At 38.5% G+C, this 27,848-nt stretch overlaps 2 protein-coding genes and 3 pseudogenes across 3 annotated transcripts; 2 read left to right on the top strand and 3 right to left on the bottom strand.

Annotated features, from left to right (window-relative positions):
- Positions 1 to 2,627: 2,627 nt before the first annotated feature.
- LOC149099117 (uncharacterized) lies at positions 2,628 to 3,931 on the bottom strand. Its single transcript, XM_089277927.1, has 2 exons — positions 3,239 to 3,931; positions 2,628 to 3,074 (listed from the first exon to the last, which is right to left on the bottom strand). Exons 1-2 carry the CDS (start codon positions 3,326 to 3,328, stop codon positions 2,718 to 2,720), a joined length of 447 nt encoding a protein of 148 aa, XP_089134053.1. The 5' UTR covers positions 3,329 to 3,931; the 3' UTR covers positions 2,628 to 2,717.
- A 6,270-nt stretch (positions 3,932 to 10,201) lies between these two features.
- On the top strand, positions 10,202 to 23,568 carry LOC149099114 (uncharacterized; annotated as a pseudogene). Its single transcript, XR_016203433.1, has 11 exons — positions 10,202 to 10,573; positions 10,665 to 10,995; positions 11,419 to 11,609; positions 11,861 to 11,994; positions 12,040 to 12,132; positions 12,273 to 12,497; positions 12,719 to 12,904; positions 13,085 to 13,349; positions 21,742 to 21,913; positions 22,082 to 22,233; positions 22,311 to 23,568. The product of XR_016203433.1 is annotated as an uncharacterized LOC149099114 (transcript).
- LOC149099116 (uncharacterized) lies at positions 14,775 to 16,635 on the top strand (annotated as a pseudogene).
- LOC149099115 (uncharacterized) lies at positions 16,909 to 20,238 on the bottom strand. Its single transcript, XM_089277932.1, has 2 exons — positions 19,444 to 20,238; positions 16,909 to 19,242 (listed from the first exon to the last, which is right to left on the bottom strand). Exons 1-2 carry the CDS (start codon positions 19,855 to 19,857, stop codon positions 16,909 to 16,911), a joined length of 2,748 nt encoding a protein of 915 aa, XP_089134058.1. The 5' UTR covers positions 19,858 to 20,238.
- Positions 23,145 to 24,877, bottom strand: LOC149099113 (uncharacterized; annotated as a pseudogene).
- Between the last annotated feature and the right edge of the window lie 2,971 nt (positions 24,878 to 27,848).

The raw sequence follows: 27,848 nt of genomic DNA, 5'->3' as shown, positions 1-27,848 counted from the left end.
GCTGTAATAGCTTACTGCCCTTCAAATTCTGCTAACTCTTTAGCAAAATGGCTGACAGCAATGTTGCAAGAGACTTGGCAATGTACTTTAAGAGTTTGCTCAGTTACACCAATTTCCTATATCACATCATAGGATGTTTACTCGTCGCATAATTTTTAGTATTTTCAATTTAGTGCTGTAGAGTCAAAACCAAAGTGTTAGCTGTGGCCAATCATAACACATGCAGACATTGACAGAAGCAAATGAATGGCAAAAAGTTTGAGAAAGCAACTATTAATGATAGGTTTATATTTTCCTTCCAATTGGCTAACCAATCACAGTGAGACATCGAGCAACATTGAAGCAATTGGTACAGCATGTTACAAAATGTGATGATGTGATGATTTTTAGAGCAGTGGGGCAAACAACTACTACCCTGGTCAGTGCTATCTTGGTTTCTATGATTTTCCAAATTGTTCCTCTTAATTTCATTGGAAATGCACTGGGTCTGGTAAATGTGGCTTTATGGTTATTTAATCACTGCAGATGCGGGCAAGTTACACGGTGGCAATAATAACTAAGAATGTATAATCACAGAGGATGTATTGTTCTAATATACTACAAAATCGTGGTAGCTAATAACATGTGTCATGTTGAACAATCTGAATTGCACGCTTGTCAAGTGGACTCTCTGAACATAACAAGCATTTGACTACTTTTCTAACCAAATGTCCGGAAAATATTGCTTGTAACAACAAGGAATGTCAAAGTATTTCAAATTTTCAGAAATAGTGTATTTCAGTGTTCCTTGTTTTGATATTTATATGTAATGACAATACAACCATGTAATTATAAGGGCCCAATGATTGAACATGTTTGGGGCCAGCCTTGTGTATAATATGTTCTAATTTTTTGTTTAGCTAAAAAAAAACACTGGAACAAGATAACTTTTGCTCCAGGCAAAGGGCTAAAAATATTTGTTTTGATTTACAACAAAATTATTCTAACTACCAATATATGACATTTTGAACACTCTATGAATTATGTCAAGTGGACTGATGTTGCATCTCTGGTTTATACTAATAATATTATTACTGAATAAGCAATAACTGCTGAAATTATTTCTGTACTTGTAAATTTACTTTGGTGAAAGGTTGGGTAAATGCGTTATCTCTGGAGTCATTACACGGGGAAACTGATTCATATGTGGCAAGGCTGTTCCTTAAGCGTACACATGAAGTTTTTTGCAGCAACAAATCCCTGGTACTAATCCCTTCAATTACATTAAGACAAATTTGAACTTGTGACCAAAGGCGTTGACAAAATTCAATGGGCAGTTCAAATGAAGGGTCTAACAAATTTGGCAATATTTTGAGGTAATCGTTATAAATCCTTTATGATCCTAACCAAGATTTGCCAAAGGGAATATTGCCAACATAAAATAACCTTTGTTTTTTTGTCATAGCTAAATTTATTCTAATAAAATGCATATAACCGGAAGTCATATCTACTAATCAACATTTTCCAGAATTTGACTGAAAATATCTATTTTATTGATTACTCTGCTGTTAAGGTTTTATCTGCAGAATTTTGTTATTGCCATTCTCTAGCTGCAGTTCAGGGTAGTCCATTTGACTTTCAAGGGTGGGAGAGGGAGGGGGGGGGGGCAATTTTGAGAAAATGGATCCTGCTGTGCATTCATACTTCTATCAAAACAAAATTCATACACACGACCTCTACCGAAAGAAAACGTCTCTAGAAAAACATTTACTGTATAAAAAGGTTAAAAAAAATCGTGACTGTACAGTAAACACCCGTGTATAAGAACCTAGTGATTTAAGAACCTACAGGCTGAAATTGGGCATTTTAATACCCAAATATATAAGAACCTATTTAGGCTGGCAAAGAACAATAGGTTCTTATACAAAAAAACACTCTTATTTTGTAGCCAAAATACTGGATTTTAATTGATAGAAATTGTGAAATTTCTGAGAAACACCATGAAAATTATTTGTTTAATTGAAAATCTTTTAAATACAGAGTATAGAATACTGTATAAAATTATACTGGTGTAGCCTTGGGACTTGAATCTGTAGAGTGCCCTGACTTTTGCTCATGTGAAATACACATTACTGCTTGTCTTTTTCCTTCCAACTGTAACAGTGATACCCAAAGAAAATGTTTGTTCTTTCTGTGTACAGTACAATGCATCTTTATTTCAATACGCAAGAAAATTAATATTTTGTTTCACATTGTATTTGATTATTTTCAAATTGGTTCAATTTTAATTCCCTAAATTGGGTTTTTATTTATTTTTGCTGTTTTTATTTATATATTTATATTGCTGTTAACAATTTACATTATTATCAAATACAACTGTAAATATGGTAGCCTATGATACTGAATTTATTATTGTTTAAAAAATAAGGCTTGGCATTTTTGCGGTTTAAAATACAAATGTTCAACCATTATGACATACTAGTACTACAGTAGCTCTCTGAATGGTATCACTATGACAACTCCTACAAATAAGAACCTACTAAGAACCTAATCAGCCTGAGTTCGGAAAAACTACCCCAAAATATAAGAACCCATTCAGCCTGAACCCAAAAATTCTAGGTTCTTATACGCGGGTGTTTACTGTACCAAATCACCCCCCCCCCCTCCTTTCCCCCCACCCACCCTAAAGTTGTGGTCAGACATTCTGTTACACGATGGCTTCCGGCTTACGTCGAGCCTTACAAACTAAGGTCCCTGATCATACAGGCTAAAACAAAACGTATTTGGTTGTACAAGAACAACTCATGCAGTTCGTCCCGTATTGCACGCAACTTGGGGTCTTCGCCTTTCTCAATGCAGCTCCTGATTCTTTCAAAATTTTCTTCAGTCACCTGAAGAACTTCCGCCAGTCGCACGTGGTCCATGGGTGCTCCCGCGGCAAAAGCATCAATTCCATAGACCTCGGCCGTAGCTTCAGCAACCTTCAAAATTTTGCCGATAGTTTTGAAGTCTTTGCCGCTTCTAAACTGCTGCACTGTCCTTATCTTTCCATTCGACTGCACATTCTTGCCGTACAAGTGAATTAGACGGGCTTTCTACAAAAGAAAACACAAACACAGCCAGGCGGTTACGAGAAACACTAAAAATGCTTTTACATAAGAACAAATGCAATACAACGATCGTTAAATATTTGATGGTCATAGCTGTACTCTATTTTCATTGGATGTCAACTCTTTCAAAGAAAGGATTTTTTGCTTACCGATGTTATGAGTTTCGCTCTCTTGGAGCCATCGGAATGATTGTCTTCCCCCGCTGATGTTGATGCCAAGGTACGTTTTCTACAAAACATATGAAATCCTTGTACATAGAATTGTCTAGAATTGAATTAATTGTTAATTCAACATTTTCTTACCGGTCAGCCATTTTTTTTCATCAAAAACAGCCTTGAATGGGAGGATTTCTCAGTCAGTTTCTTTGTTTCGGACGTGATCGGTCACCGTGAACGCAAACTCTGTCCCGCCGTGCACACGTGTTTTTCTCGCAGATTCCCCATGAAGTTGTGGATCTTGTTTCAAAAGATGTGACAAAATGCAGGCATACCTAGCATCAATTTACTGTATCTGCCAGGCAAGTAAGCTACATGTTGTTTTTGAACTGCTTCCGCACATTCGATTTTCTCGATAATTCGCACACTAGCGTAGAATACCAAACAATTGACTCAAGTCTTTTTTCGTGCCAAAAGTCTTTCTCGAAATTTAGCATTTTAAGTTTTCGATTTGAATTTCGCGCTAAATGAGCTTTCAGCCAATCGAAGTCAAATGATCAATTGGATCAGGCTGGATACTCAAACGGTTCCCGCTTCACACTCTCCATTGTTTTCTCGGTAGCTGTTATCTGAACCATTACTTAAACATATACCTGTCTTACGGTATATTTCTGGATGTAAGTGGGAGTGGTTAAACTGATTTTTGCAAAATGCCCACTAAGGTTAAAAGTGCATCAACACATCATAGTGGGCTTAAGTGTTAACATTATTATAGTATTGATAGATAATTGATCTGGCACCAGTTTATCTATTCCCACTGAGTGATAGAGAAAAAGAATAGAAAATGCTTAATTTGGCTTCCAAATCAAAATTGATATTGAAACAGGAGTACCCAATGGAGCTGCTCAACAAAATACCCGCTCTACAGGGCAGAATTGCGCTGCCTGGGAAATTGAACATTGGCTACTTAACTTGCTGGAAAATCTATATAAACACCATGCTGGCTGCAAATTTATGTTGCAACGCTGGTTCTACCTAAGTAAAAAATGTCTAATTTGTAGAGTTTGTTTTTCTCCCGGTAACCGTACTACAAAAATATATCTTTCTTCTATGAGTGGTCCCTCATTTTACAGGCAGAGTAGAGTGAGCAAAACAAGCAATTGTGAGAGAAAATCAAGCCATGCAAGAAAGGCGAAATGCGATCTCACGTCAACACCTTTGAAATTGCTCTTATCGACGTATTTTGTCAGTACAGTATTGTTTTGCTATTTATTGACGGGTGTGTCAATTTCAAGTTATGCAATAAAGCAAGGCATATGTCATGCTGTAAATTCCTGTCAAATAGTATCACCACACATTTGAGCGCACAGCACCGCTGGCAGTCTCGTATTGTTTGCCTGAATGTCTTGTTTGCCCGGTTTCGCTTTCGTTTCATATAAATCTTATGGTAGCACAGAAGAAACCTCCTGCTTCTTTGGTTCAGTTTTTAAGTTTAAGTTTTTATCTGTATCTGTGAAGTCAGCCAAAAGGTGAGCAAAATGTTGTCTGATCTAGTCAGTCTAGGAAACATCACTTATGCACAGTGCCGTAAACCTCTGAAAAATGTTTTTGCAAAACAATTCTCTGCCGATAGACGCATCTTTTGTCAAAGGAGTGATCTTTGTGTACTTTGTTGTAATGAGATCCTGTTTTGTACCACTAGATGATGTTGTGAAGTTTTCCAACTTAACGGGACTTTTTACTTTTTGCAGTTCACACAACTCTGGCTGGTTATCTGGCACAAAGCAGACAGCTCTGACAACCTTCTTACTTCGCACAGTGAAGTTGAAGTATTTTTTTTAGATGAGGTCGCTTCCTGCATTGGAGAAACCTCATGTATGAAACACTGTAGCTCTTTGAACGTATTTAATTCAGTGTCAGATAGTTGTGATGACAAAGAAAATGATTCAGTGAATACTGCAGAAAATAAGGTTTTGTAACATAAAAGATGACTTTCTTAGAAACCAATATTGACTATTGTTATTGTTAAAGTATTGAAGATCCGATACCAGGATTCATTATAAAAGAGGTAAAAAACGTTCTCTGGTAAAATTGTGTATAAAATTGTGAGCTTTCAACAGCCAGTCTGCTGTCTTCGACAGACAAAAATGAAATGATAAAATAGACCTAAGAATTTGAATATAACAAGCAAATGGCATATATTAAATAGAATACGTAAGAAAAAATGTGAGAATGCTAAAAGTGTGAGATTAGTGTTTGTTTAAAAGAATATATTGTCCCGGCAGAGGGCACGAATTGTTGTTGGCCTCGACAGTTTTCGCTGTATGCCAGGATTCCAGCGTCTTTCTAATGCGGCTCATAATTGAGATGATTGACAAAGGCAACAGCCCCATTAGAAAGATGCTTTGCACCCACTAGGACGTGTGCCTTTGTAGCAACTGCTTTGTGTGTGCAATCAAAATGTGATGGTTGTTCTTTTTGCCTGTTTATTACGTTGGTGGCAGCAGACGGGATCACAATGAGCAACACTGAGTGGATAGGAAGTAGCAACTGGTGGTTCTAGTGGAACAGGGACAAAAATTTCTTCCCACAAGCCCAATGAGAAAGGAACGATCGGTGGCCACGCTGTCAAAACTGAACTGACTTCAACTACACTGCAGGGAGAAACTGGTGCTATGATAAATGAGCTGATTGGTGCAATGACCCGGGTTTTTAAACAGTCTTCGGATAAACCAAGTTTCTAGAGATTCAATCAGCAGAAATTCTCACTCTGGGGATCTTCAAGAGTTAGATGTTATGGTTGTCAGAATTACAGTCATTATGCTGGAGATTGTATCAGTTCATTAGGAAACGGACAGAGGGGCTTGCCGAGGGTCAACCAGTCCCCTTAAACAATTCAAAGACCCACAGTTCATGCACCGAAAAGGACTTTAGAGAGGAAAAGCTGTTTGTATTGAATGGCTGTGATGTTTATGTTTCCGGTCTGATTAATCACACTTGTGTGTCAATTCTTTTTGATACTGGCGCAACTTTGAGCATCCTAAATGAAGAAATGTAGAAGAGTGGTCAATACTGCCCAGAAAAGCTTTAAACCTTTGATGCAACGCTGACTGTTGCAAATGGAGAGAACTTAGCTGTACAGGGCAGAACAGTAATAAATATGAGCTTTGAAAATTCAATTTTCAAAGTAACCATGTTTGTTGTTTGTGACATTCCTCACGCTTGTATTATGGGATCAGATTTCTTCAAACAGGCATTTTGCTAAATCTTGTACAATGTTGTAATGCTCGTGGTTCAAGGCAAAGAAATTCCAATCTTTTGTCAGCAAAAGGCCCTAAACATCTGTTGTATTGTGGTTGAAGAGGAAGTTGTAGTTCTTTTTCCCTGAGGCTCTGCTTTCTCTTTTTATTTTGTCCAAAGAGTTGTCAATATAGTCGGACAAATCCACCCTCACAGACAAAGAGAGATCCTAACATTTTTTCCACCAGAGAATCCTAACCTGAGAATCTTCCATTTGATTGGCTGTAGTTGACGTAGTGGCATATCATTGGAAGGTGTATTGACAGATGTTGTTTGGTTTGTTGTTGGTGTTTTGTTTTGTGGTTTTGTTGTGTTTGGTAAGGGTTAAATTAGAATTGATAGGGTTAAATAAGAATCAACTAAAACTGTTTTTTTTATAAAGGGGCAGATATTTTTAGTAATTTTATATGAATCTAGTTCCAGTCTTTATATCTCTTTTTATATGTATATTTTTAGATTTCTTATATAGCTTTTTAGATTTTAGCATATTTTTTATTTTATTTTATTAATTATTCATTTATTTATTTTGCACAGGACCCATGTTGACAGCAGTTTTTATAACTGAAATGGTCATCCTGCATAAATATGTTTATTCGTTTATTTTTTATTCGAAGGGAACTTTGATTTGAATGTTGCCATCAATAAAGGAACCGTTGATTTTGGTCCTTGGAGATGGCAGAAAGGAAAAGGTATTTTTTCAGCATTCGTTTTCTCCATCTAAGGCAATTCCTAACAGGAGTTTGAGACAGTAAAAAGTTCATATTATCAATAAAGAGTGTGAGGATCAATCGTCACCTAAAGTTGAGAGACTTTGCAAGCAGTTGACGCTACTTTTCTGTCACTTTATGAACACGGAGGGCATGAGGGTTACGTACAATATCATGATGTTGCATCCTCAAGTCTGGATTCACCGTGGGGTAAAAAGCTATATTAGAATAAAGGGCATACATTACTTGGGCAACGTTCAGTTTTATCTGTATCTTGGGTCAATATGAGATGATTATAGCCAACAAAGTGCATTTCTACCATCTCATATCCTACACACTCTTGTGGAATAATTGTTAATTATTTATTATGTGGCCACATCTCACAAGGACTAGAAACTACTGAATTCAGGAATTTGATTGACTGAAATTGATATACCTCCTTCTCAGTTAATAAGGACTAAGTACAGCCTTCACGCTTGGTTGGCACAGACATACAGGCACCCTTGGATTTGGGGGGACAGTGACCTTCTTGCCCAAAAAAATTACACAATAACTGAAGGTCGGAGAGTAGAAATGGGGATTCAAATGCACTCAAATTGCTATAATTTCTAAAATAGCTATATTTGAAAGCTTTCATACTCTATGACCTCTATCAACAGTCTCAATCTTGCAAAATCTAGTGTGGCATTGTCCAAAACTGTTAATAATCTTGTCCCTACTGTTCACATAGTTCTGACACATTTATTACCATAGGCACACTCAGTACAGATAATACACATTTAAAAGATTTGTAGCTAACAGAAAACCCCAGGTACCTCATATCATTTCAATCTAAGTTTGATCAAATGTTTGACATCATTTAAATTTCATCAAATACGATCAAACCCGATCCAACAAGATCAAACAAAGTGTCCAAAAGAGAAAAAGTTTGATCCTGTTTGATCAGCAAATGTTTCCCATTTTGAAAAGGCCTTTACATCTGTGTCATTGCTTACTGCTTTTTTAATGATGATTTTGAAGTGAACGAGATCACATACTTAGTACCTGTCTTCAAATTAAATTCCATCTTTTTGACAGGAGTGTGCAATGTAAAGCTTGTGCTGAGGATGAAAGAAATGTTTCTCTAGTGCAAAACAAATGTTTTTCTCTATTTTGTAAACTACTCAGGTGATAAGGTGGACGACACTGACCTTGCTTCATCTCAAATGTCAGCTGGCTTCACCAGCAATGAAACTTTATACATCAGTGAAGAAGAGGAAGATGAGGAATGTAAATCATATCAACAACAACGAGTAACATCCTGATAATGACTTACAGTAAAAAGTTCAATTTGATGCAAGAGGCTTTTAAGACTTTATTAACTTGATTGGAATACATTGCCCCGAAGAAAACAATTGTGTATCTACCATTCTTTGGAAAACTACTTTCAGACAATGGTTTTCACACAAAACATGTAAAATGCTACAACATTTGTCAGAGGTTCGTCCCGGAACACAACACCACTTGTGGCGTTCAAGAATGTTTGGGTTGATGTGAAACACTTATCTCCTTTGACAATATATAAATTGAAAATCAATCACAGAAACTTCTAAAGGTTAGTATGGTTTATGTTCAAATGGTCCAGTTGTTGTAACTGAAACATACAATGTAGGAACACTTTCTGTTGACATCGAAATCAACAATCGTTGAACAATTGAAAGGCCACGGGCAAGAACGTCCCCTACATTTTTTGGCCATTTTGAAAGTGCTCAAAAATAGCTGAATTTTTGGCATGTGGGCTTCGTTTTCCCTGAGAAATATTGCTCTGAAGTTTTTTTCGATGGGGTGCTCTTCGTTCTCGAGAAATAACGTATGCAAAAAAACCTCTGTTTTCCAAGGGGCATCTTTTGGAGATTTTTTGTTGAATGAAAAACAAAAGAAACCTTATTATTTTGTTGAACAGCAAACAAGCAGACTGTTTATATTGTATTCCACAGAATCTTAGCTGTCTTTAAGTCAATGGAAAATAGTATATACAGCAGAAATCTGGGAACAGATTCTTTACATCGGTTATTGTGACGTGAAGACAACACATGAATTGATCGAGCGTCAAACAAAATACCATCGAACAAAAAAAGAGATGTGCCGCATTAGAGCTCTGTCACCTAATATCTTAAGCATTGTTTCAAAGTACCTTGTATGCCTGCCTGGTGGTTGAGAGGCATCATAAGGCCTTGATAAACCCGTAAGTCATCAGCAAGTTTTATACCCTCTGGTGAGTTGTGGCCCATTTGCCAAGCATTGCTAGCATCAAAGTTTGGAAATGGAGAACTGGTTTTAGACTGATAAAATTTGTCTTGGACTGACCGCCATGTTTTCCCGCACATAAGGTGTAAAGACCCTTTCCGGCATGCACTGCGATCACATTCTGTGGACGTTTCTCGAACTGGTGACTAGATTGTTTTTCTTTTTTCATTTAAACATAATAATGGCCAACAAGTAGCAATTGATTGTAACATAGATCTGTGATCCAGGTTGCGTTGATTTTATTTCATATCGGCATGATTTGTAGTGTTTTGACCTTCTGGGATCAGCAGACATGCAGATGTATGGAAACCCGTACGTTGCACAGAAGAGTTAATTTGTTAATCTGTTTGCCCTATTTATTGAGCGTTTTCATGTGAAGTCATCAAATTCTTAAAGTGCACCTAACACCAAAAATTTTTTTCGCTAAATAATGAAGCTTATTTTTTGGAGTAGTTTGCTGCAAAAATTTTTTGATTTGGTTAAATCCTTGATTTTCCATGGCTCGTCAAAGTACGTCAAAATGCTGCCATCTTGGTTCGTGACCAAGGGTCAACGGGGCATGGGCCGAGCTCCGGATGTGACGTAAAATCAAGAACACGATGATTCTGTATTTTGCACATTTACTTGTTCTTGAGGGAAGGGCTGCGAATGTAGTTCGAAAAAAATGCCAGCTAGGTGTGTTGTAGGGGGATGTAACAACACAAGGAACATACAGGAAGGTATTGCGCTTCATACCATACCGTTTTATGGCGATGATCGTCCTGAAGCGAAGAAACGGAGAAAGCGATGGGTGGATTTCGTGAAGGCGAAACGTGCGAAGTGGGAGCCGTCTAAGAGTTTGGTGATTTGCTCTAAGCATTTCAAACCAGATGATTTCGCTCGACACCTGGATGTTCAGGAAGAGAATGGGGTCTTGCTGACTCCATGGCTTCAGCGAGACGAGTTTGGGATAAGCGCATTTCCATCGCTTCATGCAGCCGTTGTTGCATCTGAGAATCAGCAGTCAGTCAGTGGAGCCAAGAGAGACAGAAGAATGGTGAGATATTTTACTGAGCAAATGTTCTCTACCTTGATATATCAGTTTCCTTTCTTGTTCAATTTTTTTTAAAAAGAAGTAGTTTTTGTAGACTGTGAAAGTGGCAGTTAAACGAAATGTTGGATCAGCAGCGACGTCAGATGAACCGCAGTTGAAAATGGCAAAGGTTTGTCAACGTGAAACACTGGAAGCTATTGCTAGCACAAGTGGAGTTTTGTCCGAAGTACAACAGGAGCCACTGGCCGAACCACCAGTGATCTTAAATGATTTGTCTGATCCATCTGAAGCTCAGAATAACATCAAAGAGTGTGAAAATTGTGCCCTTCTAAAGGTGGAGAATAGGAAACTGCGAAATCGAGTGAGGACATTGCAAGAAAGTCTAGCAAAGCGGAACTCAGAAAGCAGAAAGCTTCACAGAAAAGGTAAATTTGATTCGAAATGGAAGCTTAATATTTGAACATATACACTCTATATTATTCAAGTGCATCTTAACGATTGAAGTTTGAGGCTCTTTAAATAGTAGTTAAGTGTGGATTTTTGTGACCAAAGTATCAAGTTTGGGGAGCTGTTTTCGTCTGTTTTGCCTACTATTGTACTAAATCACCAAACATATGTGGCATGCTGACTGCAAAATGAATTTTTTCAATCACCAAAACTTTGCGGCAAAATCCTGTTAGCCTGTATTCAACCTTTACACTTACATGATGTGACAGAACAGATACAGACTATATGACCAGATATATACCAATTTACTTTATTGCAGATTTATACACTCAGTGTCTCTACACTTACTTTACATGTACCTTCCTTTTCTAACTTTGATCCCCTCATATTTGTTGTTTTAGCGAGAAAACCTCTCTTTGAAGCTGAAGGTTCTGCTCGGGATTCGGAATATGTTGAGAATGAAGAACTCAGTGAAGATGAGGAAGAGCTATATGAAGAAGAGGATGAGACTGTGGAATCTGGGTCAGTGTATGACACAACAGAAACAGAAACTGAGACTGAAACAGAAACAGAGGAAGAGAATCATGGAAAGGTTAAACGGTAATGTTCAGTATATGAAAATTTGGCATTTATGTATAATGGAGAAGGGTGGTACTTACCTGTTGTCAATGAGTGATTACAGTTATGAGCCATGGTGTGATGAATGTTATGAAAATACTGTTGTATTTTTTTAATTCCATCAATTTAACATCAGTTTTACACAGGTTGTCACTAAAAAACACAAATCAGTGCACAGAACCAAAACACATTGTCTTCCTATCACATTTGTTGCTTCTTTTCAAGTTCTGTCACGTCTGCAAGGCAGACAATCCCACTGTAGAGACGACAGAGATTGGAACTGAAGCAGTTAAAACCACCTGTAACAATCCAGAATGTCAGAAGGAGTACACTTGGTACAGCCAGCCCCTCATACCAGGGTAATGGATCCCCGCTGGCAACTCCCTGCTTTGTTTGTGTATACTCCTGTCTGGTGGGTCAGCCACAAAAGTTTTCAGATGTTTCGTCACATGGGCCTTGGTTGTGTCTCACTCAACACATTCTTCAGATACCAAAGGGTTTGTGTGTTTATAACTATTTCCAGTTTAATCTTTCTTATAAAATGAGAAGGTGTAGGTATATTTCCCTCCTGGAGGGACAACTAGTTTCCTGGGACCTAATATAAATTGCATGATAAAGATCTAGACATTTCATTTAGAGAATACATGTTAATCTAGTTTTTCAGAGCAAACTTTTCCCAACCATCCATCTGTACTGGCAAACTTACCAAGAGTGTATGCTCACAAAGTTGAAATCTGTTACGTCTGGAATAACTATAGCAGGAGATGGCAGGCACGATAGTATGGGCCACAGTGCCAAATATGGGGCCTACACTATCTTCTGCTGCACTATTCCGATGATCATAGATTTTGCCCTGGTCCAGGTATGAACATAAATACTTGATTGTAAACTATTGTCTCATCCTTTGCACATCAAGTGCATTATTGTCTCATCCTTTGCATATCAAGTGCTCCATGTGCAGTGGTCCACTGCCATTGCTGTTGAAGGTGTGATACACATACATGAAATCATGTAATGCAGTTTTTAACTCTTTTTTATTTCTGACAAAGCTAATGACTTTGCTGTTTCCTTCTATCTCTTTAGAGAAATGAAGCTGGAAGCAGTCCAGCTATGGAATTCATGGCTTTCAAGCAATGCCTGGATTTCCTGATTGGATATGGACCGCTCATTACCACCTTTATATCAGATAGGCATATCTCCATTGCCAGCCACATGAGAAAAGTCCTTCACAAAATTACGCATTATTTTGATGTCTGGCATCTAAAAAAAGTGAGACTGATTGCATTATTCTAAAACGACCCTCGCTTCACCCTGGTTTTGTTGTTTCAATAATCATAATAATTTGTAGTTGTTAGTACCTATCCAATTGCTGTAAATGGGAAGGTATTTTGTTCTATAGAAACCATTATGGTCATCATCATTATAGTTATTATGTCATTTTGTTAAAAGTATATGAACTTTCCTTTTTTTGAAACAGAAGTACGCAAAGTATTGTCCAAAATATCAAAAGAGAACGCTTGTGAGCAATTGGCGGAATGGATAAAGCCGTGCGTGAAACGCCTCCACTGGAGTGCCACCTCGACATTCAGTGGGAATGGAAGGGTAATTAAATCCTTTCTAAGTCATGTGGTGAACAAACACACTGGTTTGGAAGACCCATTGTTCAACAAATGTGGCCATGGAGAAATTCAACCAAGGAAATGGCTAAGAATTGGTATGTTTAGAACCCTCTTTATTTGTAGATATTATCAACATTCAGGAACATACAATGCCCAGGCCCAAAACAATTTCTAGCTGTGTATGCATCTGTTTCTGCACAAAGTCAATTGAACTTGTAATGTATTATAGGTTCATAGAATCAAGAATCAAATTTTAATAATTAATACCTTGGTAACACAGGCATATGAGATTGCATATCTGGTGACTAAATACTCTGGCAAATGGGGACACGTTGTTCTAGAAACATTGATGGGAATAAATATGTTTCCCTCTTTGCCCAGCATGGGAAACATTGTTCTGGCCCCAAAAATGTTTCTGAAAAATATTATTTCTTTCTCTATTGGATGGTAATGATGATTATTGTTGTTATTACTATCACCATCATCATCATCATCATCATTATCGTTGTCGTTGTCGTTGTCACCATCATCATTGACATTCCCCAAAATTGATGACAGCAGAGATTTTGGCTTTTAACACCATCTTTTTCGTCGATATTTTTTTGCCCGCCTTGTTGGTGTATTCCTTAATTTAGCAAGTTTTCAAATCATGATTGTAATTGATGCGACGCAAAAAATAATGGCTTTCTTGAAAAGCTACCGTTCCGCGAGTTTTACTGCTTTGTTCCTCTAATTGTTTAAGGAACAAACTTAGAAGACACCAATAGGAACTTGTTTTTAGTCCGAAATCAGTCCTAGGAACAACGATGTCTGAAATCGGAACAACGGGTTCCTTTTGTCTTAAACAAGAACACGAAGTTCCTTTTTTATTGTGAGTAAAGGGAACTCTTTGTTCCGTTTTTATCTTTTCAGGAACAAATGTTCCTTTTCGAATGGTTCCGATTTTGTTGAGTGTTCTCTTTTACACAATTCTTTCCCATTGACCAGCATAGTAAGTTCCGGAGTTCAATATTAAGGAACGATTGTTCCACTTTAGTCTTATCTTATTTGCAATTAGGAACGTGCTGTTCCTAATCGCTGCTTGTCATTCCCAAATGTTTTAATTGGTCCCTTTCAAAAGCAATTTTGGTCCTTTTTTCTGCTGAAAGCATGGAAACAATAGTTTTGTTTCCAAACTGGAATTAGTTCCGCTTTAAGTTAAAGAGGAACTAGCATTCCGTTGTTTTATTTGAGTCACTTAATGGGAACGAGGGTTCCTATTTAGCGTTGGTGAACACGAACACAAGTTCCGAGGTTACTTTACCATTCTAACATGCGCGATCGAGGGCAAATTCAATTTCTAGCCTGGCTTGCCTGCTGCATGCTTAATCAGGTAAGGGCAGGTTGGGACAAGATGAGACCTGCCCCTTTGTTCCTATGTTTGGTTTTATTGTGTGAGAAGCGGGCCAGATGGATAACAAGTCAGCTATTTATTATAAATACAGTAGTCTCGTGAGAAACTTAAAGAAGATGAATAGAAGATGAACAAAAGAGGAGTGGAAATCGACTGGTCAAAGTTAGAAAACGCATCTCCTAAACCCAAACGACTTCAATTAGAAGAAGACGATTCTGATGGCCTTTTTCACTGTCCAGTGCAAGATTGCAATCATGATGGGTTTACAATGGCAAGAGGATGCAGAAAACACGCAAAGAACAAACATCGTTGGTACTTTTATTTCGACGAAAAGCCAGACATCACTCAGATTGAAGCAGGCCAACAAAAAAGCAACAAAATGGAGGTCAGTGATCACAAGATTCCACCTAAATCTAGAAGAGTTGTCTCTTTTGCCATGTCAAGTGAAATCGCACAAGATTTCTTGTCCTAGCTCACCGGCAGTGGCGGAGGTTGTAAAAGTGATCGGCAAGCGCACCAAATTGTCAGCAAGTGTTTGAAGTTTCTTAAATTCTGTTGCGAAGAAGAGGAGGATCTTACATTTGAAATCATTGACTTTAGTCTATGTTCGCCCAATCTACTTTTCAAATTTGTTGACATGATGCAAGACGAGTGGAATCTCGGGCACGCAGGGCGCATAGGCTATTTGGACACCATTGCAGAATTAGGGGATTTCAGAAAAGTCAATGGAGCTTCGGAATTGGTATTAAGAGGATTATCTTCCACAGAGCTGTACTTAAAACGAGTCCGCAAGACCGTCTCCAAGATGATGCGATTACAATGGACGAGCGAACTCGATATCGAAGCCTTAGAAGCCAAGGGACACTGGGCTACGCTAGAAGAGCTCTTGGAAGTCATAGGGCGTTATTTGCCGTGCTACGAAAGCGTGCTAAAATCATGCAAGGATGATCCAGGTACAATATCCCCACTAGACTTATCGTTTGCTACCAAATTTCTCGCCGTATATTTGTTTATCAAGGTCAAAGGATCGCGCCCGATGACATATCAATATTTAACTGTTGAGATGGTGAACAACGCTAAAACCAACGGCGGATTTATCAACCAGAAAATGTTCAAAACAGCAGGAAAGTTTGGCTTCGATTCTCTTTACCTGACTGAGACTAGCATGCAAGTGTTAGATGGCTACATCAATCATATACGCCCTCTGCTCAAGCCGAACTGTGATTATGTTTTAGTGACGAGAAATGGAGGACAACACAACAAGCTAGGAGAACTAATGAGTAAACTTGTCTTCGATGCAACAGGCAAGTACGTTCATCCGACTCGCTATCGACAAATAGTCGAGACCGCAAGCTGCAGGCAACTTAGTAGCAACGCGCAAAGCACAATATCCGAGGATCAGAAACACAGCTGTCGTGGCAAGGGTTCACTATCAAATGCAACGATCGCGTGACGTTGCTAGTAAGGCACACAAATGTTTGAAAGAATTGCACGGTGACAGGGGAACAGAATTAGAAATGGAAGTGCGCTCGAGGCTTTCAGACCTGTCAAGCTCTTCACAAGATCAAAATGCTGACAATAGTGACACTCCTTCTACCGACGAGGTCGAAGTGATCACGAAAAAACAACCCGAGCGTCTAGCAGGCGTGCCGAGACTAACACGCGAAGATGCTTTCAGGCCGAACGAAATTGGCGCGAGAAGAAAAAATGTGATGTTCTCTCCTGAAGAAGACAAATACCTAAAAGCTGGACTTAAAAAACACGGCTTCGGTCAATGGGAAGCGATCCTAAGAGACCCCGAATTTCGTTTTCAAAAGGTTAGGACAGCCAACTCTCTGCTGGGCTGGGTGGCAAGAAAATTCGGTTCACCTTCTAAATTATACGACAGATAAAAGGACTTTGAAAAAAAAAATCGTGGTGTGCTCTAGTTATCATTGGAACAAAACCAACTCAAACTGATATTATCCTCTTGAAATAGAAACAAGAAATGTTTTATAACGGCGTACTTTTCACCGAATTAACAACAGATAGATTCCAGTTATTACGATATTGTGAGTGTTGCAACTAATTTATGGGAGATTGTAGATAGTTTAATTAGTGGTACTGTTGGACTACTCTCGAACATTCACACAGGTATTTGTCTTTATTGAAGTTCTGATCACGAGGAAAATCAAACTCTTCTCACTGAGAAAATCGCTTGAAATTGATTCACGCAAGCTCTTGGCTTCATTCCAGTTCTGATACATTATTACAAAATGGAACTACTTCTGACTGGGAAAAAAGCTTGCAATTGACGGCTGGGAAAGTTTTTTGCTTGGATTTCCCTTTCTTCCCTTGTGTTTCCTCTTCTTCTGGGAGGTTGGGCAGGGGCTCTCTGCAGCCGTTCCACTCAATTGCAATTGCGTGCGAGGACCTTGGGTGATGAACAATTCGTTTTCGTCGTCACTGCTGTTTGTTCGTGCCAGCGGAGATGGCGAAGATTCTTTTGGAGTTTCTCCTGACGATTCACCGAGTTCTGCGATAATCGGTAATGTCTGGAAAAGACTAGTTACAAGATATCTGTGTTCTTTCCTCAAAAGACCTTCCGCGCAACACCACCGCCTACGTTCCTCCAAGGCAAAGTCGCACTTTAGAGTGCCCAAGTTGAGATGATGGTTCTTCATTTTGTCCTGGAGCACTTCTCGGTGTGCTTCCATCACAGCTCTTCTCCCTCGATCTACCACTGAGGCAAGGGTCATGGTACACTGGTACAGTTCTCTCTCGGTTGTTTGCAGCCACGCTGCTTTGAATGCTTCACTCGCCCTTTGTCTCTTGGTCAACAGTTCTTCTCTACGGCTCTGCTCTCTTGCTGCCTCTAAGTCTTGTTGGATTGGCGTGGGTAATGGGTCTGATGTTTCTCTAGGGAGTAATGCCGCATGCGCCTTTGTCACGCCTCTGGAAACTAGGCTCTCCTGCCTGTCTTGGTACGTCTTCTCCTTATACTGACGCAGTTTCTCGACTTTAAGTTGTACTTCCAGCAGACGAGATACTTGACGGTGACGGAGTGACCCTTCCGAACAATTCTCCACCGCTTTCCTTAAGGCAATGATGGTTTGGTCCTGACTTGAATCGGAACCATCTTGACTTGCTTCTACCACATTGATCTGCGAGCTTTCTTCCACATTTGGGCAGTCACTCTCGTCTAACACTTTGTCTAAGCACAGCGTGCAAAGCTCTTCCTTTTCTTGCTCCTCTAAACCACCATCCTTTACATCCTCGTCACTTGGGTCCTCTTCAGCAGGTTGACTAGCCATCTGTGCCGCCCAGAGTACGCAATCCATGGGATGCTGTTTCAACCATTTAGCTGCATTTTTGTCTGGATGGGGCAAACTTTTAAAATGATAGGTCGTCAGACGCCTGTCCATTGCTGGCTGATCGGCAGGACCAAAGTTGAGTCTGCGCTGGGAAGTGATGACCATTGGGCACCGGTTGATGAAAGGCTTGGCGGTCTGGTATTTGACATTGTGGGCCGAGTAGCCTCCTTGTGTCAACGTTTTCCAGTCGTCTATATTAAGCGTCGACTCAGTGGCCTCGTCTATGAAAATTACTTCCGTGAATGGCGATATCATCGACTTGTTAAATGCGCGCTGTTTCGTTACAGTTGCCACGTTTCCGTGGTGCACAAGACCGAGGATGGGGAAAAACAGACTGGTTTTGCCACTATTGGCGTCACCCACCAGGCATGGGACTTTATCTTTGTGCCTTTTCTTGTTGTAATAAAGCAACCGGACAAAATCTTCACAGAAGCTGGAAATCTCCTCTGGCCAGAGGCTGTTTTCAAGGATCTCGCAAAAGTACTTCGGATCTGGTGGTTTGGACACATCGTAGGGACAGAACGCTCTGGGAGAAATTTTCCCCACTTGCTCTTTGGAAATGGCATCATCGACGAAAGACCTGTTCTTTATTGACCAGCAAGTCCCGTTGCTCACTTCAATTAGGTCGTAATTGATTGTGAGGGGCCGAAACAATTCACAATATGGGTCAGCTAAGAGATTGATGACGTTCTTCATTTGCCGAATGAGCCTTGACTTGAAAAATTCGTTTGTGGCGAGGGAGTTAATAAAGACCTTGGCCTCGCACTTGTACGAGTAGGTGTATTTCGCCCGAATCTCTTTCTTGTAGACATTTCCTCGATAACTCGCGTAGTTCAGCTTTTCCATACCAATGGCAATGTCATTTACTAAGATGGTAAACTTGTCGGACAATCTCTTTCCTTCATTCGATTCCAGATTGCTTGATGTTTGCGCTGTCGTCATGTCGGAAGTGAAGCCAAACGTGTCTATCTGGAGCTTTGCTTCAATCAGATGCTTGATCACGATTGCCAAAGACGTTTGAAACTTTGAGTTGATAAGGGTAATTCGCACAACATTTTCGTTACCACAGGCGTCTAATTCTTGGGTGTAAAGGTCATCGCCCATCAGGTTTCTTGCTTCTTCTTCATAGCTCCGTTGAAATGATGAGCTTATGAGGTCTTGCATGTATTGGTTTTTATGGTCTTTAAGAACTTTGTACAATTCCTTTATAGCTGGCGACTCCTTTCCGTCTTGAAACTGAACCTGGAAGACACAAAACAAATATTTTTTTAACTGTCGCAGTTTAAGTAGAAATAATACCTCTGTGAGAAATGATCTAGTAAAGAAGAGCTCAATGAATGTTGGTTGTTTTTTTTTTCTGCAGTCGCTCGATCGATAACATGACGACACTCTTCGATGCAGAAAACCCTTGTAAGGAAATATTAAGCGTGAATGAATGCTGACCTGTTGTGTGGTAACCTCCACTCCACAATTTAGAAATGCTTTGTGGACGGATATTGGGCTGGCAGGAGCGCCGTTTCGCGTAGTTAAAGCCACCCAATACAAAACAGCGGGACAAAGGAACTTGTTAACACTTGCCAAACTTCCATCTAGCCATTGTTCGCTTGTGGTGCTTGGAATCTGGCTGGACTGGTCATCATCCTCACTTTCACTGCTTTCTTCGGCCGTTTCCTCAATAATGCTGGCTTTCTTCTTTTCTTGTGTGGAAATTGCACTAAAGAAGAACGCAATATTGGGTATACCTAGAATAAAGAAAAAAAAACATGCATGCGTCAACGGTTGAAAATGTGCCGTAAATTGTGCTTCCAAAACAATCCTCGAGCAGATACTAACCTGAAATTGCACGGTCACAGGCATCGCGCTTCTTGCATATCGAGCTCCATGCCTTCAGCAATGCTTTTTCTTTTACGTTGCAAACACATTTGGCGCTTATAATACTGCACTTTCCACTGATTACTGGCGTCAGATAACAGAGTGCAGCGCTCTTGATAGCCTCGCTGTTGAGCTGTCTGCAAGGTTTTTTTGCTCGAAGCATTCTTCTCTGTCCATCAACAGTTGTTCCTGAAATGACTGCAGTGATCCTGTTTCTTATATATAAGATTAATTGTGCGAACTTATCATGAATACATCTGACAGAATAAAGCCACACCTTTACAAGTTTTCGATGGATTTGTTTTCTCTATTTTCGTGACTAAAAATGGACGTTTTAGCTGATAAAATTATGCATAAAAAGTGTTCAAAGGTGTGTTTTTATTGAATCCGCAAAGAAAGAAACTTAACACTCGGTTTTAGTGCAATCAGAAGCATTTCATACGCCAACAATAGATCAGTCTTTTCCAGGACAAAGCTTTTCACTGATTCCCTGCGGAGGCTAAACCTTGACCTTTTGGCGAACACATTAGTCCGTACCGCGTAATCAAGCAACCAGATAGCATTTTTAACGTATTAAATCAACGGCTTTATTTACGGCAAAAATACTCCAGATATATATTACTTTGTCCTTTTTATCTTCATTCAAAGCGTTTCTGCACCACAGGGTTTCCGATTTTTCGAATGCAACTAGTGTAGAAATCTAAAGGATGTTTTAAAGCATTTCCACATCTTAAATTCGATAAATATGTCAATTCTCTATGTAAACCGGAAAATCCGTCTTTTCCATCTCCAAAAAGAGAATAGATTGACGCTTGGGAACTTGCAGTATGGAGTGACTGCTCATAAAATCAGTATGCAAGACATTTAGATTTGATGGTGGAAAGGACGGATTTTCCGGATTTCCTGGAGAACTGACTTACAGTAATAAGGGGAAGTAATATAATACTTCTCTTTTTTACTGTAAGTATACTTACAGTAAAAAAAGGAAGTATTATATTACTTCCCTTAATTACTGTAAGTCAGTTCTCCGGGAAATCCGGAAAATCCGTGTTTTCCAACTTCAGAAAGCAGAGTAGATTAATGCTTGGCAACTTACAGTATGAATTGACTGTTCATGAAATCATTAATGCAAGACACTTACATTTGACAGTGGAAACCACGGATTTTCCGGATATCCCGGGAAACTGACTTACAGTAATACTTCCCTTTTTACTGTAAGTATACTTACAGATATAAAGAGTAGTATTATATTACTTCCCTTAATTACTGTAAGTCAGTTCTCCGGGAAATCCGTCTTTTCCGACTTCAAAAAATAAAAGAGTTGATTGATGCTTGGGAACTTGCAAGATAACTTCTAATAGTAATCTTTTTTGATTGATGGTGGAAAAGATGGAATTCTCGGAATGACGGAAATCAAAGTGAACCTTTCAAGTTTACATTAAGAGGAACATTCGGGCTTCTTTTTTGCGTTCCCTTAACACAGATGGCGAAGCACAAAGTAATGCTCTTAAAAATGGGTTGCAAGTTAAATTTATTTCAGAAACTGTTAAAATCTCATGTTTACCTTCTCCTTAGATAGACAACAGGGTTGAAGCCAGAATCAAATGGCTAATTGCCAAGATGAAGATCAAACTTTGTAAGGGAACAACAGTTTTGGGAAACGATCATCTTCATTACTATTATTATTATGGTAACGATGATTATTGTTATTGTTATTACTATCATCATCATCATCTTTATTATTATTATTATTATTATTATTATTATTATTTACTTGTCATTGTTTGCCAGGACCTTAGAACCCATAAGAACCAATATTTCCTAACAGTAGATGTTTTATCGTAGTTCAATAAATTTTGTTGCCTCTAGGGACTGTCGTTTATGAAAAATTATGTGCTGCTCTGAAAAATAATGCACTGGTTAAAGGGATCAAACAAGCTTCTCCCCTGGATCAAACCAGTTGTTTGGAGGGTTTCCATTCCGTCCTTAACCACTTTGCGCCAAAGATGATTGTTTACTCTTACATTGAGATGTATTGCAGGTAAAATAATGGTATCCCTTGTTCATGTAAATCATTTAAGTTTTGGTATATGACTGCTGTTGCTTTCATGCACATGCCCTCACTACTCCAGGACCAGTTGGTCACATTGGCTATCTGACTTATGTTTTTTTAAAATCAGTGATTATGCTATTATTTAACGTCGTATAGGCATATTTTAGCTGCTGTCCACTTCAACTTCAACCTGCACAGAGAAGTAAAGCAGAGAGGGGCTAATGGAGATGAGAGGCTCAAAGTGTCCTATCCAAAATTCAAAAATGGAGAGGCAACTGTCTGAGATGTAAAAATTTCACAAAACTTTGGTATGTACAAAAGATCTTTATGTAGTAACAGATACCGAGGGAATGGCAACCAATCTCTTTGTTATGCTATTTTGCAGATTATGTCGAGGAAATAAACCAGACATTTCTAAATGCAAGCAAGGATGACTTGAGGGATGCTGCCACAAAGCTGAATGAGAAGACTCCTGCTCCCATGAACAGAATGCTGGAGAAACAGCCTCGAGAAGAGGCTATCCAGAAGAGAGTGGAGAGGAAAAAGATGACTGCTAAGGATCTCCCACCCACCACACCAGGTGAATTTTGTTCTTTTTTATTGTTCATTATCACAATGTTGTTTTGATTTATACCTGTAGTTCTTAGTTTTCAATTATTGAAACCATGAAGCAATAAAAAACTTTCCATCACCCAGCTGAGCATCTTAATAACATAATTTCTCAGTACAACTGGAAAGTCCTTTGGGTTTGGCCCACACTGACACTACCAGTATTTGTCATACAAAACATTGTTATTAGGACAAAACTAAATGTGTTCCACTAAGTAGATAACAGTTGTTGCCCTTTTCTTTTTCTTCCTATCAGTGTCTCAAGTCCCAGAAGAAACTAGTAGGCGAGATAAAGAATCTACTAAAGGGAAAGGACGCAAGCAAAGTAAAGAAACAAGCAAAGGAAAAAGATGTTGTCAGCAAGGCAGAAAGGCAACAAAAGGAAATGCCAGTAGAAAGCCTACCAAGAGCAGAGAATCATCTAAAGGAAGTAGAGGAAAGAATACTGAATCAATTAAAGGAAAACAAAAAAGAAAAAAGAAAAAAATAATCCACTAAACTACATGATTTTATTTTGTGGTCCAGGTTGGTTGCTAAGTGTCAAGTGAAGGGACACAAACATTGAATTTTCCACTTGACAGAAAAAATAAAAAAATAAAAAAGCAACTGCTTCAAGATTGTTAAACAGGATTTTATTAAATAGAAACACTTTGTGTAATAATGCACAATTCAACTATAATTGACTTTTCCAAGCTCAAGCTCAAAATGGCTTTTTCAAATTTTGTTCTGGGCCATTATAATCAAGCCCAGATGTGTCCTCGTGAAGGCATTTCTCGTATGGTCATAAGGCCTACATGAAGTAAGCTTGCGTTGCCTGTGGTTCAGGTGGCCACTTAATACATGGTTTGTTTCCCTAGTGTTCTCAAGAGGACAGGTTTTCAAAATTCACTTTTCTATGCATCAATAACTCAGTTGTTCTAAGACTGAAGATGACTGATATGTTTTTGAAAAAATGCGATATTTTTGCAGTACTTTACAGCTGTAGATCAGTTTGTGTTGCAGTTTGTCAAAATAAATAATTAAGTTAATATCAAGCACACTCTAGTCTTCTTCAAATTCCTCATTAAGGTCAAATCCTGCATAGCTTTCGTCCTTTTCAACTGGAAATTCCTTTCTAATTGCTACATAAGCACAAGCAGGTAAAGAAATCCTCTTGTTCCCCAACATCCCGTAAACCAGCCTCGAGAATTCTCGGTATGAAACACTTCGTAAGAAACTGAAAAAGATTAATGGAACCAATTTTTCTACATAACGTGCAGCAGTGGGCATTGTACTGGGGTGGGGGGGGGGGGGGGTAGGGTGGGCAGCAGGAGGAGTAGAAAACACAAAAAATAACAGTATTATTCGAGGAATACTAAAGCATGTTTGTAACAGTGATGTAGGACTAAACGGTTGTAACCTTATCATAATTCACACTCGACTAACAAACATTTGCCATGACATAACCCGCCTCTAGCTATCTGCCACCCCACCCCCACCCCCCACTCTTACTCAGGAACTTTGCAATGATTTGTTTATAACTGATTGTTTTCACAACTCTTCTTGTAAATTGGAAGAATCACTGTCAACAAAATATTCCATGCATGCATGTTAAGAGGTATTCGAAAACATTTTTATACAGCCTGGCTGACTAACCTTCCTTCACTGCCAGTTTGACGATAGGTTTGCTTCCCTTTTGTTTTGTATTTGCCCGCTACTAATCTTAAACTCCATTTCTGAAGGCAAACAGGTTTAAATCCTGGGTGTTTAGTGACACACGTTAAGGTGACATCAGTGCCAATATCTTCAAGAACAAGATCACTCTTCATTGACTCTTGACAACCTTCTAACTCACTACAACAATAACATTCGCTGATGTTTTGAAGAGAAGCGACGATACAGTTTCCACACTTGAACCTAAAGAACACAAACACTGTGTCAAGGGATCGTCATTTTGATATGCATTGAACACATGAAGTTAAAATAATTCAAGAAAGTGAACGGACTTGAGTGTTAATACAGAAGTATATTTTAATGCGAGATCGAAGAAGGTGCGAAAATATAAATAAACATGCGCCACACGCTGCAGTCTTAGCATTCGTTGACTTCTATATTGCCTTTGAGTCTGTCATTCAGAGTTTGCTCGAGTTCTTTGTCAGCATCCACCTCCTGATATTTGACTGTCCATTCTTCGTTGGCCAGAGGGTCATCAGCATATAAATCAGCTTGGTCGTCATCGCTTGAAGTTTGCGATATTGACAAGCACGACTCACCATTCTCTTCGGTTTCTACTTCAGCGATATAATAAATTCCAGAGTCTTCTGAGTCAAAACTCATTTCGGAATCCGACAAAGTACAAGACATTGTTCGTAAAAACAGAAATCTGTAGACTCTGGACCCCCAGCGAAAGAATTGAGTTGGAAAATGTCTTCGACCCTCGTGCAATTTAAAAGACCTGACTGAGACGGCTAAAGCGTTCGTTCTCGATTTGACGTCACAGCTTTAACTGTCCCCAGATTCCCCATGTGCAGTTGCGAACCATCTGAGACTTGATCTCGACGGGGCATAGAAAATCAAGGATTTAACCAAATCAAAAAATTTTTGCGGCAAATTACTCCAAAAAATAAGCTTCATTATTTTAGCGAAAAAGAATTTTTGGTGTTAGGTGCACTTTAAATCCAAAACTAAAGAGCCAGAAAAGTAGTTATCCTCATCAGGCATAAAAGGTACCAGCGCATTTTGAATTTTGAAGTTATGGTGGTACGTGACATAAAGCTACGATCGCATTTGTCAAAAAATATGTATTTGTCTCGTGATTTTTAGCCATTTAAGATGTTGCTGTATTTGAAAAAGTGCTTATTTAATGTTTATTTGTTCAGTGCAGATAATCATTGTCCCAGATAACCAAAGTAAGTTTCTAGATGTTAACACTATTTTCCGGCCACCATATTTACATTGGTGTACTGCAGAACATCAACGTGGCAGCTCCATACTAGGCTCTGTAAATTTTATTCTTTTTATAGTGCAACTAACAAACTTGACTATTTAGTAGGGAAATCAACCTATGGTGACTGTTGCTAGTTGCCTAAACAAACCACAATGGAAGCGCTAACTCTGCTGAATAATGTTGGACTAATCTCTAATCCTGATTAACTTAAACCCGAACCACAAGAGCCTTAAGCATTTTACTGACCTTATGCAAGATGAGCATCTCTGTGGTCACACGTTCTGATGAAATCAACATTTCACTGTTTTCTAAGTGAAATGAACATCCTTGCCGTCACACATTAACATGAAATCAACATTTTTACCTATTTAGACCTAGAATCAACATTTTTGAGCTTATACATTGCGTGAAATTCACATTTTGCTGTTTTCTGACTGCAATCAACATCCTTGCCGTCACGTGTTAATGTGAAATCAACATTTTTATCTATTTAGACCTGAAATCAACATTTTTGGGCTTATACATTGCGTGAAATTGACATTTTGCTGCTTTGTAAGAGAAATCAACATCCTTGCTGCACGTGTCAACGTGAAATCAACATTTAAACCTTTTTTGCCCTAAAATACACATTTTTGAGCTTACCTGTTGCGTGAAATTGACATTTTGTTGCTTTCTAAGAGAAATCAACATCCTTGTCATCACGTGTTAATGTGAGTCAACATTTTAACCACTTTTGACCTGAAATCAACAAAATTGAACTTATATACATTGCGTGAAATTGACATTTTGCTAGTTTCTAAGTGAAATCAAAGTCCTTGCGGTTGCAGCGGGCTGATCCTTTGCTATAATAAACCAAGGCGAGACTTCAACTTATAACAAAGGCTTGGCTTGGCTATTATAACAAAGGATCGGCTCTGTTTATCATAACAAAGGCCCGGCTTCTTTTATTTGAAGGACTCAGCAGGAAAAGGGCATTAGGTATCTTAACCAAAAGTGAACTTTGTCAAAAACTTTCCAAATTTTGCATGCAGTTTTGTTTAGGTATGTTTAGCAATGTCCCATAGTTTTTCCACTAAGCTTCGCTTCGTTTACGAGATATCGTGTATGTAAAAGGCCACTCGGTTTTCCTAGTGGTGTCTTTACAAAATGAAGCAAAAACCAGTGGCAAAAATACAGGACTACATTTTTCTATCACACTGAAGACCACATGCAAAAATTCAAGCCCTTTCGCGAAAATGTTTTTTTTTCACCCAAATTGTCACGTAGCATGGTTTTGCACTCACCCCTTCAATTAAAAAGTTATTAAAAATGGGCTTTAGTTAATTGAAGAATACAACCAAACAATGCAAACAGTAGCATTTGCATTAAAATACATGTTAAAAAATAAATGTCCAAAATCTTGGTGCAAATTTTTTGCTTTGTTGCTATTATCCTCCTTGGCTCTCATGTGTCCAATCCTTTCACTAGGGGAAATGCTAAATTTAAGTGGCATTTCAGCAATATTAAACAAGCATTAAATCCAACAAAATATTTATATCGTGTTTAAGAACATTGAATGTAGCTTAAAAATACACCCATATTTAAGGGAGGCTTAAATTTGAATTAAAAGTGCATTAAAAATACACCAGTATTTAAGCCATGTTTAAGTCTAAATTAAAGGTACATTACATCTAGAGGTAGATTTAAGTCATGTTTAAGCCCCTATTTTTTCATACTTAAATTCATGGAAAGATTTAACCTCACGTAAGTCTTGTTTAAGTCCTCATTACATGTATTGAAAGATTTAGGTCTTGTTTACGTCGTCTATATATATTATTAAATATATCAATAGATTTTGGGGCACTTTAAGCCTGCTTAATTATAAAACTAAACCTACTGAGACATTTTATATTTAGTTCAAGTAATGTAAAAAATTACATTATAATATAGATAGCACACTGCGCACGCTCTGATTGGTCAAAAACCCGTGTTTTATCAGTGTAATTCACGGCTTAGGCTTTTTTATTTCTTAATTGAACCTCTTTCAAGGTTTAAGTCATAATCACACATTAGATTTTAGGTTTCACAAAAACTAGCACGTGGATATAGGAATTAAATGTAGATGAGAGATGGCTATATATTCAAGCAAATATGTAAGTTGTGTCCTTGGATATTGATTACCGCTGAATTCTAAAAATAGTTATTAGAAAGGGCATTGAAAAAAAGCCAATAGTATCTCATTGCATTGATTGTAATGCCCTAGTCTACTACTTTAATTGTTAGAATGGTAATGAGCAAGGATTAAGATCAAGTGTAATACGTGTACCGGTGTTGTACTAATTATTTAAGCAGTTCATGCACATGTGTGGGAGGTGCAGTGGCCTTACAGTTAGTGTGCTGGATGCTAGA

This window comes from Orbicella faveolata, unplaced genomic scaffold (assembly GCF_042242905.1).
Source record: "Orbicella faveolata isolate gen_17 unplaced genomic scaffold, um_ofav_v1 contig_46, whole genome shotgun sequence".
In the NCBI taxonomy this organism is placed as follows: Eukaryota; Metazoa; Cnidaria; class Anthozoa; order Scleractinia; family Merulinidae; genus Orbicella; species Orbicella faveolata.
Note: the sequence above shows the minus strand (reverse complement) of the source record. Positions and strands in the feature narration are given on the sequence as shown.

Excerpts from the sequence above, each read along its gene's own strand:
- LOC149099115 (XM_089277932.1), bottom strand. The coding sequence starts at position 19,857 with ATGCCTGTGACCGTGCAATTTCAGGTTAGTATCTGCTCGAGGATTGTT. Across the intron at positions 19,243-19,443 it reads TGGAGGTTACCACACAACAG|GTTCAGTTTCAAGACGGAAA; the intron begins GTCAGCATTCAT and ends TGTGTCTTCCAG.
- LOC149099117 (XM_089277927.1), bottom strand. The coding sequence starts at position 3,328 with ATGTTTTGTAGAAAACGTACCTTGGCATCAACATCAGCGGGGGAAGAC. Across the intron at positions 3,075-3,238 it reads GAGCGAAACTCATAACATCG|AAAGCCCGTCTAATTCACTT; the intron begins GTAAGCAAAAAA and ends TTTCTTTTGTAG.